The 18812-nt window shown below is 40.5% G+C and overlaps 1 protein-coding gene across 1 annotated transcript in view; it reads left to right on the forward strand.

Annotated features, from left to right (window-relative positions):
• LOC125307080 (transient receptor potential cation channel subfamily M member 1-like) overlaps positions 1-18812 on the forward strand; it is a 193947-nt gene that overhangs the window by 3133 nt on the left and 172002 nt on the right. Inside the window, exon 2 of the mRNA XM_048262850.1 lies at positions 17060-17136. Within this exon, the coding sequence (XP_048118807.1) occupies positions 17060-17136 (77 nt within the window). The remainder of the gene's footprint in view (positions 1-17059; positions 17137-18812) is intronic.

Here is an 18812-nt window from a genome sequence, read left to right on the forward strand (position 1 = left end):
CACACACGCACATGCACACAAACACACAAACACACATAAACACGCATGCACACACACACACACGCATGCACACATGCACACAAACACACATAAACATGCGCACACACACACACACACACACATAAAAACACACACATGCAGGCAAGCAAACATATGCACACACACACACACACACACACACAGTACACACACATACACACAAGGATGCACTCACACACACACACGGACATGCACACAAACACACATAAACACGCATGCACACACACACATGCATGCACACACAGTACACACACATACACACAAGGATGCACTCACACACACACACACACACACACAGGCATGCACACACACACAGGCACATGCACACAAACACACATAAAAACACACACATGCAGGCAAGCAAACATATGCACACACACACACACACACAGTACACACATACACACAAGGATGCACTCACACATACACACAAACACATAAACACACACACACACACACACACACACCATTACCCACACACACACACACACTCACAAGCAAACACACACACATGCACACACAGAGCAAAGCACACATGAGTTACAAATTTCAGACAGTCTGTTCACCTCACATCTAAGTCACCAAGCTTAGGCTTTAGGCTGCACAGTACAACAGTAGCCCAACGGAAAACAGGTTGAAATTGGCTTCACTTGTCTCTGCTGAAGTCCTATGGAGTGACTGTCTATGAGGAAAAGCCTTGTCCCCTCTGAACGGTAAAAGGACACGCCCACTCTGGTTCGCAGGAACTTTTTGTTTTGTTCCAGTGCCGAACCAAAATGCTACATTCCGAACCATTTTTTGTTTGGACGAAATGCTCAGAACAGTTCAAATGCTGGTACAAAAACGGGAACGGAACCAGTTTTCTGTCAGTGGAAAAGGGCTGTTTGTTAAAAATGCTCCATTAGAGCAGCCTTCAGACACAACATGAACAGCCTTCTTAGTGTTTGAAAAATAGCGATTTTGACGCGACCATGTAGCCTACTAAACAAAATTTTGACTCGGGTACGTTCGTAGCCTATTTCAAGTGACAAAATCTATGACTAAAGTTTAACTGATGATATAACATCCTACTCCACTGTGACTTCGTTCGTGACACTCCTGTTAATAGGCTAAACTAGAAAGAGCTAAAATAACTCACACCAACCTTATTTGAGCCTTTTATTCACATTTGCTCAAAGATTTCATAAGTATAAGCCCTTTTCGCTCCCTACGTTGATGTATTCCAAGCGGTCTGCTTCGGGGGCGGGGACGTAGTAATTGAAACACCATGCCTGAGTAACGTAATCGCTCTCAGGGACGCCCTCTGTTCGCTGGTTGGTTCGGCTGCCCAACCCCTGAAGTAAACGAGCGCGAATCAACCTATTCCAGACGGAGTACTGTAGGGAAAAGAAATCGAGCGGAAGTACGTAGGCAGGCCGAGGCCAGGCTACACAAATTGTATTTTGAGGAAAAATTAAACTCGAGCACAAAAAACGTGTAGTTGAGCAAACATGAATCTATTTTGTGCTCCACAAATGTCTTTTCATGTTTGCTAATATCAGTGTATGTGCAATAACAGCCCCCTTTTATTCAGTTTCCCTCTACACGCTCACAAACTGTTCCTCCGCTGGTGCTGGCGATTTCTCTTGCGCTCGCTCAACTTCATCTGTCTGCTCGCTCAAAACTGTAGGATTTTTGACTCTTTTTTGAAGAGCCAATCAGCACGCTACTTACTGTCTAGCCAACCAACCAATCAACGCTTCACACCGACCTCAAAGACCAGAGCCAAGACGTTGGTAGACAACTTTTTGACAGCGACAATGTAAGGCACAGGTGGGTGACTAGTACAGATTTACCAAGAACATGTATGAACAAGGGGTGTGCATATCAATCATTTCTAATATTAGAATAACCAACAGTTATTTTGGTTAGTCACATTTTTTTTTCCAAATGCTATTTTGAGGATGCATCTGGTGTTCCAGTGTGCTTAGCATTAAGTGTAGCAATCTGAACTCAGAGGTCTCTCTTTTATTTCTTGTTTATGTGGCACTCTGTAGGCCATTGGTTCTCAAAGTGGGGTCCGCAGCACATTGTCAGGGGGTCCCTAACAAAGTTTGCTACAAAATATGAAATTGTCTTAAATGGCGAAAAATGCTACAGTATCAGTATTTGCCCAATTGATCTGCTGATACGTTACATCAATACGTCAAAACACTTTACTATTAATTAACCGCCAACAAAGTGAAAGTTATGTGAAGCAAACACTATGTGTCCAACACAATAGTGCTACATTTGACAAAGAAACAACAATCCTTTAAAAAAAATCCTACATACTGTCAAAGTTTGCTAACATGACTATTGTGGTATTAGCACTCTATGTTTTTAAAATACATTTAACACAAGCATCTAACAGAAAAAAAGGGTATACAGCTACATGATTAACTTAAGTTTTATGTGTTGCGATTATGAGGGGTCCTTGGAGAATTTTCCACTCCATGAAGGGTCTCTGGCCCACAAAAGTTTGAGAACCCCTGGTGAAGGCTTCACTCACAAATACATTAAATGCACAGAATTAAGAAACGGGAAAATGTCTCAGATTGACTGTGTAATGCAACTGCTAGATTCTAACTTAAAGCAGGAATTGTACTGTGATCGTGTGATGTCTATGCTAGTAAGTGATGTTATGCTATGCTGATTCTAATGGTAATGGGCAATTCCACGGAAAATTTACTTTTTGTCACATCCATAACGCCAGTGAAATGCCTTGGCATTTGTATGATGTGAATGTTACTATTCATTTTTTGTGCATTTATTCTCATGTACATTCTTCAGCCAGGTAGGCAGGAAACATTACTGCTGTAGCTTGTTATTGAAATAAATGACAACTAAAACACTATTAATCAACATCACAGCACTAACTTTTTGAATTATGTTATTTCAGGCATTCCATTCCCCAGACATGGTCATTTGAGATTAATGCTGAAATTGGAGTGCAGCTGCCTGAACTGGTGTCACCCCTGAGCAGAGAAGAACTTCAATCTGAAATATAGCTAAAAATATTACCTCTTTATGATCAACATCACCACTAATATACTAAGGGTCCACCTTCCAAGTCCAGCCTGTAGCAGTGGTATCTCAGATTTTGTGGATTTGTTGATATTCTCAGGTGAAATTGGGAAAAAATTTAAACATTGGCAAGTTGTTTGCTGTGTGGGGATTGTTATCCTTGCACACAAGACTCAATACATGAATTATTCTTTTGAGTTAATACTGATGTCTACATGACAACAATGTGACTGCTGCCAGGGCTGGTATCAATGTGTGTGTCAGTGCCAGACACTGGAGGACAGTTAATTTGCCCTGGCTGTAAAGGACCCATATACTGTAATAAATAGTTTTTACAATTTGTGCGTGTAGTTCTTCATGTGTATACAGGGTGCGATTTGAAAAAAAAAAAAAAACATGGGGGTTTTGAATAAGTTTGAAACATTAGATCAGTCTACAGTCTCCCCATAATGTTAGATATGCATATTATGTAGCTTACACACTGCAATTTATCAATAGGAATAAGTAAAATGTGTAGCCATGGGTTAGAAAAAAACACATCTGAATAAAATTGACATGCCTTTTGCTTGGTTTAATATGAAATATGGCAAATTGTCATAAATATTGTGGAAGTCTCTTAGTTGGTAACGTTAACATTACCCATGAGTAGAAAGTGAACAACAGTAATGTCAGCCTATCTGATTGAATCGCCAAATCAGATTCAAATGTCTCATATAACATGCAACATGAGAAACAAACTATGATTTGAAGACATTAACATTAATATTAGCATTAACATTAGAATCAGCATAGCATAACACCACCTGCTAGCATTGACGTCATACGATCACAGAATTCCTGCGACCCAGTGATAAGTTAGAATCTAGCAGTTGCATTACACAGTCAATCTGACCGCTCGTGTCCATTATCGCGGCAAAGCCCACCGCGCCCCACATAGCCCATTGATTTCCTATGGAGAGCGGCAAGGCGTGGTTTACGCTTCCGCAATGCACCTTGGGAAGGCGGCGCCTATAGTGGCGAAGAAGTTAAGTTTAGAACAAGTTCGCCACTGCACCCTATCAAAAAGACCTTGTTGGCGACTTGAACCAAGACAGAATGTGCTTTGGAGGAACATGTCAGTGATATTTCAATAAAATAGTGTTTCAATAAAATATGTTAACAGTAGTAGGCTACCTCCACTTTAGTAGCATACGTTAGTTGGCATTATGTAATTAATTTCTATGCATTTATTGTAATTTCTATGCATTTATTGTATTTGTGAGTGTAGCCTACACACTGACGAGAAATAAACAAGAAATAAAAGGGAGACCATCAAATTCAGATTGCTAGACTTGATGCTAAGCACACTGGAAGATGTACCCTCAAAATAGCATTTGGGGAAAAAACGTGACTAACCAAATAGCTGTTGGTTATTCTAATATTAGAAATGATTGATACTGTATGCACATCCCTTGTTCAGACATGTTCTTGGTCAAATCTGTACTAGTCACCCACCTGTGCCTTATCTTGTCGCTGTCAAAAAAGTTGTCTACCAACGTCTTGGCTCTGGTTTTGGAGATCGGTGGGAAGTGCCAAATGGTTGGTTGGCTAGATAGTAAGCAGCGTACTGATTGGCTCTTAAAAAAAGGGTAAAAAATCCTACAGTTTTGAGCGAGTGGACAGATGAAGTTGAGCGAGCCCGAGAGAAATCGCCAGCACCAGTGGAGGAACAGTTTGTGAGCGTGTAGAGTGAAACTGAATGAAAGGGGGCTGTTGTTGCACATGCATATTGATTTTAGCAAACATGAAAAGACATTTGTGGAGCCCAAAATAGATTCCTGTTTGCTCAACTACATATTTTTTTGTGCTCGAGTTTTGTGCTCGAATCTTTCCTCAAAATACAATTTGTGTGCTTGCTCAACATATTTTTCTTCGCTCAATATAATTGACCCTAATTTGACTCCATAAACACTCGCAGTGGGAAAAACAACGTAATCACGGGGGCGGTCTCTGATATTCCCAGGTGCCATGAACGCACCATAACCCCTACTGGTTGATAGGTCCAATGATGAAACTGTTTGTATTTCTTGACAAATACAGCGGGGAAAATAAGTATTGAACACGTCAACATTTTTTTCAGTAAGTATACTTCCAGTGAGGCTATTTGCATGACATTTACTACAGACATTAGTATTAACTAAGGTAATCCACACATATTAAAAATTCCAAACATTAATGTCCCTAAGTAGAGTTATGAGTAAAAAAGTGGAATGACACAGAAAAAAGTATTGAACACGCCTACTGAAATTTCTTAAATACTGTGTGGAAAACCCTTTATTTGTAATGAGAGCATCAAGGCATTTCCTCTATGACAAAACTAATCAGTTGAAGTATTCAGGTGTGATTTTGGCCCATTCTTTTAAACAGATAGTATTTTAATATTGAAGATTCCAGGGGTCCCTCTTGTAAATCCTGATTTTTAGTTAACTTCCAAAACTGTTCAATTGGATTTAAGTCAGGGCCTTGATTTTCTTTCTCTGAAACCAATTGAGAGTTTCCTTTGCTGAATGCTTTGGATCATTGTCCTGCTGGAGGGTCTAGCCATGTCTCATCCTCATTGTCCTGGTGGATGGCAAGATTCTCCCAGAAAAAATGGCTCCATTCAACTGTATAAAGTCTGCCAGTACTATGAGATGAAAAACAGCCCCGCACTGTGATGCCCTCCAAACTTCACTGTTGGTATGGTATTTTTACGGTGATGCACAGTGCCATTTCTCCTCCAAATATGGTGTGTAGTATGACATCCAAAGAGTTAAATTTTGCTCTCACCTGACCAGAATACATTCTCTCAGTATTTCATAGGCTTGTCCAAATGTTGTGTCGCAAACTTTCAATGAGCTTCGACATGTTTTTCTTCAGTAATAGAGTCAAGCGGGGTGAGCGTGCATAGAGGCCATGGCGGTGGAGTGCATTACCTATGATTTTCTCTGTAGCAATTGATGATGTTTTCTAAACAAAGTTCGGGAGGAGTCCTTAGGGATGATTGACAGCAATTAACTCACCTGTCTTCCGCCGCCAGGGTATTTAAGCCGGCCTCCTTATCCATCGTCACTGCGCCCTTGGCGCTCGCAAAATTATCCTTCCTCCTCCCCTTACTCCTCCATTTCACTGATAGCCCAGTTAAACGTCCCAGTTACGCATCCTCCTTACATTGGGGGGTGCAAGCGGCCATCGCTCTATCGCGATCTCCGCTTCAGGCATTCCATGACCACGGCCAGCTACCATGACAAACACGCGCTTAGCTTATTCACTCAGTATAGCAATCATGCTGACGGGCGAACTAGTGAAAACCTGCTGCCTCCAAATCTTTCTGGAGCTTTCTCCGAGTGGTCCTCTTAGGCTACACTTCTGACCAGACGCGGCTCGTTCACTTGGGCAGGAGGGGCAGAGCCCTACTAAAGATTCATCCACTAGAAAAGTAGATCCACAAAATATTTTTTTTAAATAAAATGTTGTGCGTTTATTATTGTAATCAGTGGCAAAGTACTCAATCATGTTACATTTTTGTATGATTTGCAAAGAAATTTCGCAAAGATCGCAAAGATCTCGTTGATCATATCCGTAGTTGTTGTAGGCCTACTGTAACGTTACATTTCATTTCTGGTAGGGCAGTGACCTGAAGAAATTGAACAGCGCCTGCTGTTTGTCTATGTAAATCTGTCGACCGATAATGGAACTGCAGCTAGAGCGCGGTTAGTAGAAGGTCGGGTGGGCAGATCATGCCACTGCCCACCCTATACGACGTCAGAACTTACTGCCTACTGTAGGTAGTAGCCTATGCCTACTGTATTAGTCCGCACGAAGTTTGTGAGGTCAGGCAGACAGTTGAAAAATGGCGAGTGAACAGCGTGTGTGCAATAGTGTGGAGTTTCTCTTAAAGAACTTATTCGAAAGACTTGATTGTAGTTAACTTAGCTATCAAAGACCTAGGACCTGATCAGCCCGACATTAACATCGTATACCAACAAACAAAGGACAAGAGTCGGTCATTTAATCTGACATTTTCTCGTTCGTGGTAGGCCATATGTCTGATAAGAAGCTCTGGTTGTCCTGAACGCAAAAAAATGTTCTGTTTTCCATGCCTGCTTTTCCGATCTTCTGGGGGACAAGGGGATGTTTGGAGTAGGCTAGTGTAGGTGTGTGTGACATGAAACATTTTTCAGAGAAGGCAAAAAACATGAGGCTAGCATCTGAGTTGTGCAAATTACCCATGCTGGGGAAAGCTAATATTGCAGCACAACTCGATGAGGGCTACAGTGTAAGTGCGAAATCGTGTACGAGTTTGTTCACCTGAGAATGACACAGATAAAGTAAGGCTGATTGCACAGACATTTGATGGGGCTAGTGTCATGAGAGGAGCATCTGGTGGAGTGCGTAAGAAAGTGCAAGACGTGTAGCCTACCCTAATTGCTATGCACATCAATTGAACCTGGTGATGGAAAAGGCTGCGTCAGCAGCATCCTCAGCGTGTCGTCTTCTCGGATTTTTATAGTTTCTCCCGTTTTTTCACAAGATCTCCGAAAAGATTTAAAAGCTTATTTTGGAGTGTTTCGAAATAATTGAACATGACAATAAACAACTTAAACTTGACTATGAGAGCTGAGTGGTGTAAGGCAGCGTGAAGCCTACACTTGGAGCTCTAGTGGCATTTTGATTTCGCAACGAATTCTCGGTTATTTGTTTCCCTCTTGAGTTTTTCCCCCAAAGTAGTTCTCCACTGATCTGAGCTAATGAGCTGATTACCGGTACCTACATTGTAGCTTTTATTTGTCTGGAATCTCAACATTTTAAACTTCACTTCTTACGAATAAAATAACATTAAGTAGGCTAACATAGGTTAATAATGCATGAACAAAACGGTATTTTGTCCGCAAGTGGTAACATTATGGAATTCCATTCCCCAGATTTCGCTCATAGCCTAGCCATAGAAAGAAAGAGTCGTAAAAATGAACAAAATCTCCGTGGACCGCCCTTGTGCGTCCAGCTGCCAGTGACCTGGAACTATGCCAATTTATTTTTCTAAACTTGATCAACAGACTCTGCCCCGCCTATTTGTCAACCCAGGAGCCGCTACTGCTTCTGACTATCCTTCTGACTTCCTGGTCAGAAATCTTGTGAGGAGATCCTGTGCATGGCCGATTAATGATGCAGTGATGTTGCAGATAATGGCTCCAATACTGCTTACTGGATGATTTTGAAGTTTTGAAATGCATCTGTAACCAGTTCCATTGATATGTTTTGCAACAATAATGTTGCAAAGGTCTTGAAAGAGCTCTTTGCTTTTACCCATCATGAAATGTTTCTTGTGTGACAACTTGGTAACGAAAAACCTTTTTATAGCTCATCAGTATGTACTAACCCAGCTTATATTCATTTGCACAGATAGGAGGGATAATTACTCTCTAACTATGTATAGATTCCAGCTCGTTCCTTGCCATTCCTTGCCTTTGTGTACTGCTTTTCCTTAGCGAGTTCAATACTTTTCCCTGTGCCATTCCACTTTTTTACTCATAACTCTACTTATGGACATTAATGTTTGGATTTTTTTATATGTGTGGACTAAGTTAATACTAATGTCTGGTGAAAATTTAATGCAAATAGCCTCACTGGAAATATACTTATTGAAAAAAATGTTGACGTGTTCAATACTTATTTTCCCCGCTGTAAATCCTGTTGTTTTAAGGAGTTTATGATGCCATTTATCCTAACAAGGTTCCCAAAAATAAATATGGCAAAATAAATATGGGTCCTCATCAAGCAGGTTTGTCACAGTTCAAGGGGTTAAGTCCAACAGTCAAAATGATTAGAGTAAAAGTAGAGCAGCTGGAGTCAATCTTCTGCTTCATGTTTAACAATCAGATGGTTTGCAGATGTGCATTTAATCTCGCTGCACACTCTCATAAAATGGCAAAATAAGCACAGTAGGATTTAAATAATCGGCTTTGCAGTCCTTTCCCCTCAACCTCTTATGGATTGTGTAAAAAAAACAACGGATGGGCGATGTCACCAAATCCCTCTGTCAAGACGAGGAGAGTATTTCCAAAAAGCAATTTCTGACTCATCCAGATCACTGTTCCCTGTAAGCAATTACAAAATGTAAGTAATTTCAAATGTCTATAGATTATGTACATGCCCAAGCATAATGCGTTACCATACTCTGCAACTTCCTGGTTGACTGTAACTGGCAGGAACATGGTTATATATCAAATATAACCATGGCATGCATACAATTTACCTGTCGCTAAGCGCCACCCTTAGAACGCTGATGAGCCAATGACAGTCCAGCCTCAACGGGACTCGGACATCAGCTCGGACAACTCCATAGGAAACAACAGGGGGCAGGCATAAAATGACAAATGAATGGCTATTTATAGAGTTTAACTCAAAAAACCCCGACGGATAACCATGGTCAAACGTTTTGCATTGGGGACGTGTAAAACTGATAGCCGGTACCCAGGGAGGCTAGAAAACGGGGTATATTTTCATCAAAAGTAGCCTACAGGACGTTTCTCGCGTTTGCAACAACTCAACGTAATGTAGGCAACTAAGCCAACAACGTGGGCACAGGTTCCCTGTTAAATCCCAATATGAAAATGCTCAATTACCAACTACTATATTCTTACTACATCAACTATTAACGTAACCTACCATATCTTAGCATCAATCTTCCACTAGCTAGCTAGCATTAACGTCAGTGGGATTTGCACGGCTACTCGCCACAACTGCTTGTCACCTTGTATGTATTCTAAAGTTTTGAATACACCCCTCCATAGCACAATTAAGTCCCTTTTGATAGCTTCTGGAGGAAAGTAAATCCATTTATCGACCAAAACGTCCTCAAAGCCTGCTTTCATATACTGTCAGCTGCCATTGTCCACAATGTATTTTTAATCAAGTCTGGTTTGTTTGTCCGAGTTTTCACACGGTAACAATGGGGGGCGGGGCTTAGCGACAGGTCAATTAGGGGAAAGAAAACATCATTTAAATGAAATAAAATAAATAAATAACAGTAAATAAGTACAGATTGGCGTAGAAAGGTTTCTGATCTGACCATACAGTAGGAAAGTAGAGAGTTAATTTTTACAGTGCATTGAAGATTACCAGGAAGTAGGGACAAAAGGCTAACTCGCACAGCTCAAAATTAACATGAGGAACCTTGAGCATCAAACAGTCATTCTAAAACGGATAGTTCAAGACCTTAATTATGATGCTGAATCATATTCAATGCTATGTAAAACGCAGCACAACCTTTCAAGTTGACCACATTTCATTCTAAATTACTGAGCTATTGCGAATTGATACAAAAGTCTACATGGAACGTCACAAAAACATGCGGGCGCAACCAAGAGGCAGAAAGCACCATAGAACAGCATTGAGCAATGCAAAAGAGCAAAAGAATAAAATTAGTTGTTGTGCTGAAAACTGCACTAATTCGAAATCACGATGGTTAGAGAATGTTAAACATGTTCAATATCCCTAACGGAATGCATGTCTTTGCCAAAAATGACAAAATACGATGTTATATTAATAATCCAAATGAACGTCAAACTTTGAAATATAGTCTGAAATGAGATGTTATTATCATTGAGACAACAGGGGTATACAAAAAAATCCGATTGTAGCTTACAGCAGCCGACTATTTAGGTTAAGTTTATAACGTTATAGCGTCTTCTGCCTCACGGCTGCGCGCGCATCTAGTTTTGTTGGTAAACGGGAAACTCGTGTATAGTCTCAACATTACTTTGCAACCATTCTGATAGAAGAAGGGTGGAAGAATGATAATATATAAATAAATCATTACATTTCTTGTTGTTGTACATTTATTTTATGAATAGTAGTAGTCATTTTGGAAAAGCAATAAGCTCCTAGAGCCTTTAGGTTCCTGTGATTTTAGATGGTATTAAACTAATACTAGTACACAAACCTGTACAACACAGTAGGACAGTAGTATTGGGACAAGGACGAACAAAGGCCAGGGCTTCCCTTGAGGGAAGACATGAATGCTGGCAGTGCATGCATTGTATTCTAATTAAAAAAAAAATGCATGACATGACCACCGCACATGTCTTCTTGGATATTATTCTATTTGTTTGCATATCTTGGTGATGGGTTATCCCAAGTCAAGTCACTTTATTTACATAGCACATTTAAAACAACAACAGTTGACCAAAGTGCTTCATAGGGCTATCCTACAAAAAAGCAGAAGAGGGAGATTGATAAAGAAAATTAAAATAAATAAGGGGGTATACTGTATATAGTAAAGGCGTTAATATGACAATAAGACCAGAGATAAATTAATACTAAAAATCAACAATATCAATAAAAAAATATAGCTGCAAGCAGCAATGTGGGGGCCAAGCAGTTGAGCAGGAGTTGTCATGGCAACCCAATGTTGCTACATTATACACACACCCAATTAACCCCCCATCCCACACACACACATATACACAGATAAACCTCCTCTCCCACACACCCCAATAGCCCCCCACACATACGCATACCTCAAATATCACTAAATGTATTGTGCGTCCTCAGGTTGTAGTCACGAGTCCACATACCAAGTTTGGTGTCGATACGAGAAAGTGTTGATAATTATAAGCCCCTAGTGTTCAAAGGTCACTAAATATATTGGCGTCTTGGGATGTGTCGAGTCCATGTACCAAGTTTGGTGTCGTCTGAGAAAGTGTTGCAAATTATAGCACCCCTAGTGGTCAAAGGTCATAAAATTGATTGTGCATCCTCAGGATGTGGTCACAAGTCCATGAACTAAGTTTGGTTTTGATACGTCAAAGCATTGCTGAGATATGACCTAATCTTGTGTTACTCTAGCGCCGCCCTAGTGGTTGAAGGTCACCAAATATATTTTTTTTGTTCTCAGGATAAGGTCCCAAGTCCATATACTAAGTTTGGTTTCAATACGTGAAAGCATTGCTGAAATATGAGCCCCCTTTCTGTGATAATAGGGCCACATAGTGGTCAAAGGTCATCAAATTTATTGAGCTTCTTCCTAATTGGGTCCTGAGACCATGTACTGAGTTTGGTGTTGATACGCGAAAGCTTTGCTGAGATATCACTTCACTTCCTGTTTTGCGGCTTCGCCACCAAACTTGATTGCTTACCACAGGCGACGGGGTTATCAATATGGCTCCAAAAGGCAATGCTTTTCTGAGTCTTGGTCTGAAGATCATCTGTGCCAAGTTTCATGAAAATCGGATGAACTTTGTGACCTGTGAAAACTTTTAAGTTACATTGATTAAATCCAATATGGCGGCCAGATCAATTATGTTAATGTCACAAAATCACATCTGTCATCCTTAGGGCCTCCGACAGACACCACTAGTACATTAACATTAACAGACACCAATAGCAAGTTTTAATTTCAAACACATTACCCGTTACAGGCCAAAATGTAATTTTGCTAATTATAGCGCCACCTATAGGTCAAAAGTCATCAAATTTATTGAGCCTCCTCCTTATTGGGTCCTGAGCCCATGTACTGAGTTTGGTTTTGATACGTTAAAGCTTTACTGAAATATTTCTTCACTTCCTGTTTGGCGGCTTCTCCGCCAAACTTGATTGGTCATGACAGGCGACAGGTTTTGAATATGGCTCCAAAAAGCAATGCGTTTGTGAGTCATGGTCTGACGATCATCTGTGACAAGTTTCGTCAAAATCGGACAAACTTTATGACCTTTGATTCCTTTTAAGTGTTTTTGATTAAATCCAATATGGCGGAAGATCCAACGTGGCGGAAATTGACGTCATGGGGTGCGTTGAGTTCGGCCTCATCCAAGGATTCCAAGTATACCTCAATTTGTATGGTTGAAACTTTAAGCGCATAGATGTAATGCAAAATCTGACACATTGGGGGCGCTAGAGCACTTGACATGAAACTTAGTTAAATTAATCATATGACTATACCGAATCAATGTGCCAAATTTCCCAACTTTTTACTGTATGGTTCAATTGCAAATGAGCGTTTCGTTATAATAATAATAAGAACACATAGAATCACTATGGGTTGCCTCGCAGCTTCGCTGCTTGGCCCCCAAATATAGCTGCAAGCAGCAGTGAGGGGGCCAAGCAGTCCGTTCAGCAGGCCAGATTTGCCATGTAGCTATGCGGTTGCTTCAGACATATAGCATCAAGCAGTCACAGCAAGTTCCATGGCAAACAATCCAAAATTGGGTGAGTTGCGAGGTCAAGTTTCACATCAAAACATAACTGATTTTGTGGGGCTGAACCAGGGCTGAGTGTCGCTGCCCCCTCCCCCAGCCAGCCCACCGCTGCAATCGCCCCACCCCGCCACACCTTGCACACAGGCATTAGAATTAACTGGATGGAACTTGCTGTCATCAGTTTCACATCAAAAATAAAAGATCGACTGAGATATGATCAAACTTGCTGTGATTTAAACATAGAGGTCAAAAATTGACGTCATAGGGTGTGTTGACCTCGGCTTGGCCCAAGGATTCCAATGATACCTCATTTTGACATTCGGGTCAACGAGTCAAAACCTACGTCCGTGAACACACGTCCAACTTTGGCCTGTTGGTGGCACTAGAACGTGTACAGAGGAGCCGGCATTGAACTTGAAACTATGGGCTGCCATTGACTTCCATTGAAGAATAATGCACATCAGCAACTATTGGCCAAAATGAATTTTTGTCAATTACAGAGCCTCCTAGAGGTCAAAGGTCACCAAATTTCTTGAGCGTCCTCCCGATGGGGTCCGAGGTACATGTACTAAGTTTGGTTTTGATACATGAAAGCGTTGCTGAGATATGAGCTCACTTACTGTTAAGTCACTTACTGATTGGCTGTTACAGGCGAATGCTTCTGTCAATTGTTCCAAAAAGCAATGCACTGATCAGGCATGGTCTGAAGATGGTCTCTGCCAATTTAAGGGTGAGGATCAGCTGAAATTTGTGACCTGCGAAAACTTTTTTGTGTTTTTGATTAAATCCAATATGGCGGCGGAATTAATTATGATGACATCACAAGTTGACCTGGGTCAGCTTAAGGAACTCCACCAGACACCACTAGTGCGTTTTAATTCTAAGCACAACTGCAACTACAGGCCAAAAGACATGTTTCTTAATTGCAGCGCCCCCTAGAGGTCAAAGGTCACCAACTTTTTTCAGCGTCCTCCTGATGGGGTCCTCACTCCATCTATAAAGTTTGGCTTTGATACATGCAAGGGTTGCTGATATATGATCTCACTTCCCGTTTGGCAGCTTCGCTGCAAATTTCGATTGGATATTACGGGTGAACGGTTTTAGTTCCGAAGACAAAACACCACAACTTTTTTGAGGCTTAGTCTGAAGATCATGTGTGTCAAGTTTGGTGACGATCGGACACAATTTGTAACCTGTGAAGTTTTAGTTTCACTTCCACTAAAATCCAATATGGCAGAAAATCCATCATGGCGGAAAATGACGTCATTGAACTCGGCTTGGTCCAAGGATTCCAACGATACCTAATTTCTGACAGTCGGTTCAACAGGTCAGAAGTTACGTGCGTGAACGCACGTCCAACTTTGGCCTGTTGGTGGCGCTAGAGCGCTCTAGGTGCCGACATGAAACTTGGTGAAATTAATCATGGGACTGTCCTCAATCAGTGTGCCAAATTTCACAACTTTTTACCAGACGGTTCTATGGGCTGCTATAGACTCCTATTCGGGAAGAAAGCAGAATAATAAGAAAACGTAGAAACACAATGGGTGTTTGCAGTTTCGCTGCTTGGCCCCCAAAAATAGGACCAGTAAGGATTACCAGAGAGTTATTTAGACAGAGCTAAAAGCAAGGGTAAAAAGGTGGGCTTTTAAACTATACTTAAAACTGGAGATAGTTTGGCAAGATTTGACATGGGGAGGGAGGCTATTCCTATTGTCAAGTTTAGTGACAGTTACTGAGAAAGCCCTATCTCCTTTGGTTTTAAGATGTGCGTGTGGGATTGTGAGGAGTTGCTGAGAGGATGACCTGAGTGACCTTGAGGCAGAGTAGGGAGTTAAAAGCTCTGTGATGTAAGAAAGGGCTAATAATCCATTAAGAGCTTTAAAAATCCTGGAACTATCTGACAAATTGAACTGGGGTTGACACAACACAGAATAAATAGGCCAAATCATTAGGACAAAAAGAGCAGGTGGGCAGATAATTAACAGAACAAGCCAAACAAGACACAGATGAGAACAAAATGGCCAAAGAGTTTGACAGGTGAGGATGGGATCTGAACACAAGGAGGATCAAAACAAACAAAAGCACATGGTTGGACGCACACAGCCCAGCCCAGGATCACCTCCATGAGATGCATAAACTCTCCCCTGCCATGGGGAAATATTGCTTTACAGTAGGTTTAATCCCTTTAAAGGTAACCAGTGCAGTTTCAGGGCTTTCTCGCTACTGGGCTACCCCTAGACTATTTGTATCTTAGACTGTCTTAAATACCACTCATGGTTACTTTGCACCCTTCCCCCTAGATATGGTACATGTGGATTTGTTTACAAACAGGCAAAGATAATCTTTGAAGAGCCATGTCAACTGGCACTATTACACAATTAAATACAAATAGTAGGTTATTGTACAACTGCTATAGAGCAATTTGTGATTCTCTAGGTCGGGGAGAGCAAGTTGGTTTGACTCCACAGACTGGTAGCCTATGGCTGCGGAAGGCAAGCAATTCTCCCTATTAAGCTTACCATCAACATGACTTTAAAACAAAAAACTTGCATAATGATGTTTTTAATTCTTGTCAGTTCCTACCTTAATCATGCTTTCAATATTTTGAGAAGTAAATAAAGGCTTGGCAAAAAAAAGGTAAAATAAATGGAGCATGTGCTCAGGATCCTTTAGGGCTTTTGCATAGTTCCAGGGTTAAAAAGGTGATTGTCATTATGTGATAATTCAGTATATTGAATCCTTAAATAAAAGTGAATGTGGTGGTGTGTCAGTGCTTGTAGTATTTTCAAACTGAGCAAGTGTAGTTTAGTAATAGAAAACAAAAGCTACACACACCTTAAACAAGTCTAACGATGGTAGACTATACCTGTGGAACATTTACTGTAATATTGCAAATGGCACCTAGCTACAGAGTAGGCTATAAATGAACACATGATGCAGATGAAAACATGAAGCATATATTGTATAGTCATTAATGCAGTAAAGAAGTAGAAAGAAGGCTTTGCTTGTTAGGGAAAGTAGCTTCCAGAATAAAAACCAGGGGTTAAAATAGTGTTGTTAAAATATCACTACAGCCTTGTGCCACTGCGAAAATATCAGTGCTGTTACAGCACAGGTCTTCTCAGCAGGGTGAAACTAATCACTGCATTTGTTTTCTCCAGCACTGTAGGCCTACTCTTTGCATCCTAACCATAAATGACGAGAGAAACTAATTAACACTGGCTCTATGTGTCATTTATCATTAATGTTAAAATTCTACTAAATTATTTATTGTTAAGTAAGGGATAATGTACTGTATAGAACGCCAGCCATTATCGGGAAATGAAGTCCCGACAGAGTGAACCGGACCCCAACCTGCCAGCAGGAGGGGTCTTGCGTCGCCCTGAAGGGTCTTATTTTCCCGATAATGACCGGCGTTCTATACATTATCCCGCTTATTATACAACTCCACGATCAATACATTTTTACATTTATTTGTTACTGTTTCATCGTGGCTTTTGCTGAGAAACAAATAATTTGCAACATACGCTGAACTTGAATCAAACGTTCTTTAGAAAACAGCTTTTATCTGATTCTATCTCTTGTAAGTGATAATTAAAATAGTAATTAAAAAAACTGTTTATATGTGCTTTATTTGACATCCATGCCTTAGTCCATTTATTTGACATCCATTCCTTAAAATGCACAAATGAAGGTCTCCCATATATGGCGCTACACAAATGCTAATGTCTGACCCTTTTATCTGTTTTCTCCCTTAGAGTCAAAAGGCCTGGGTTGAGAAGACATTTCAGAAGAGAGAGTGTATTTACATTCTTCCCAGCAAAGACCCCAACAGGTAAACCACACATACAGGGTAATGTTATGTGTTTTGTGTGCATAGAGATATAATGGTTAGGTCACAAAAATAGAACTTTTACCCACTGACAGGTAAAACAGCTGTCGGTTGGCTACAATAGCACTGAATAACCTGAACCCTCTGAATATACAAGCCATTTTTAAAATTCAAATGGACTATTCTTGAACCAACTGCAAAGATATCCAGTCCCTGCAACATCTCTGAAATCATTTTCATCATACATGAAATTCACAACCAATAAGTGGCTGCCAGTCTTCTGGTTGTTGTGTTCCTTAAACGTTTGTATATAAAGTCATATAATCACAACACATACTAATACTAAGGCTAACCACATAAGCGTCCACATCAAAGGGGCCTAAGCTTTTTTAAGTCACATTTGTTAGCAAAGCTTATATACTCTACTAAGTATTTCTGATATGTTGCTGATTGGATCATAAACAGCCACAACAACAAAGAAGAAATACTGATTTTTATTATTGTGTTTGAAAAGGATTCTGGGTAATGAGGGATGTTGTTCTTAGTTTCCGGTAGCAACCTCTACAGGGTGTCCAGTCAGAACACGGAAACCAGATTGTTGTTCGAAGAGTTATTTTCTTTATTAATGCTTCACACCCACAACACAGAATAACGATTGTTTAGTTGAATGAGAGCATGGAGTGATATGGAATGTATAGGACTGGGTATGTTTGTGTGTGGTTCATTAGATGCACGCACACCAAATAACTTAACACGATCTGAGTAGACAACCTGCTGCTGCAGTCTTGCCCTTCACTGGTGGGAATGACCCTGAAAAGGAGGGTCCTAAACCGTGCTTCAGCCTTTATACTATCAATAGGTGGCCAACTAAGTGCCTGATCAAATAATAATAGGACCTATTAACTGAAATAGAATAACAATGCCTGACAAAATACAAGAGCAATGAAACAAAACAAACAGAACTGATTTAATACACAGCACAGCTGATGGACTTTAGTACAGTGTTACATGTTCCAAATGTAAAGCACTTTGAGCTGCATTCTGTGTATGAAAGGTGCTATACAAATAAAGTGTATTATTATTATTATTATTATTATTATTATTATTATTATTATTATTCAGACACAGACCCAAAGATGACTATTTTACCCATCCAACAGGCAGCTGTTTAAGTTTAAAGGAGAAATCCGGCGAGTTTTCACATAGATCTCCATTTCTTGAGGTCAACGAGTACTGTCGGTATGAAACAAAACAAAAACAATCAGTTTTACCTAGCTCAAGCAGAGACTTTGTAATGAGGAGATACAGCACTCAAAAATCCTCCATAGAAATACATGGGGTTAGTTTGTAACGCAAATATGGCAGTTGTCTACACATATCTCGCCCCTTCCGCAGCAAAAAAGTCGACATGTGAATACATTCTGCCAATCATGTGGTGTGTTGTGAATACATCAATCAAATAAAACGACAGCAAAATTGACTGCAAAAGTAAACAATGTTGCCCGGCTCACGTCTATCACTGGACTGTCAGATATAATAGGCTTAGGGTGCGTTGGTGAATTCAATTGGACACACTGAAAATAGAATAACACTGTTAAAAAGTTTCAGTGCTCAGAGCGCTCGGAATGCCAATTTACGGACGCACCTACAGTATAACCTACACAGGAATTCCCATGTTG

Source organism: Alosa alosa, chromosome 14, assembly GCF_017589495.1.
Source record: "Alosa alosa isolate M-15738 ecotype Scorff River chromosome 14, AALO_Geno_1.1, whole genome shotgun sequence".
Classification (NCBI taxonomy): domain Eukaryota; kingdom Metazoa; phylum Chordata; class Actinopteri; order Clupeiformes; family Clupeidae; genus Alosa; species Alosa alosa.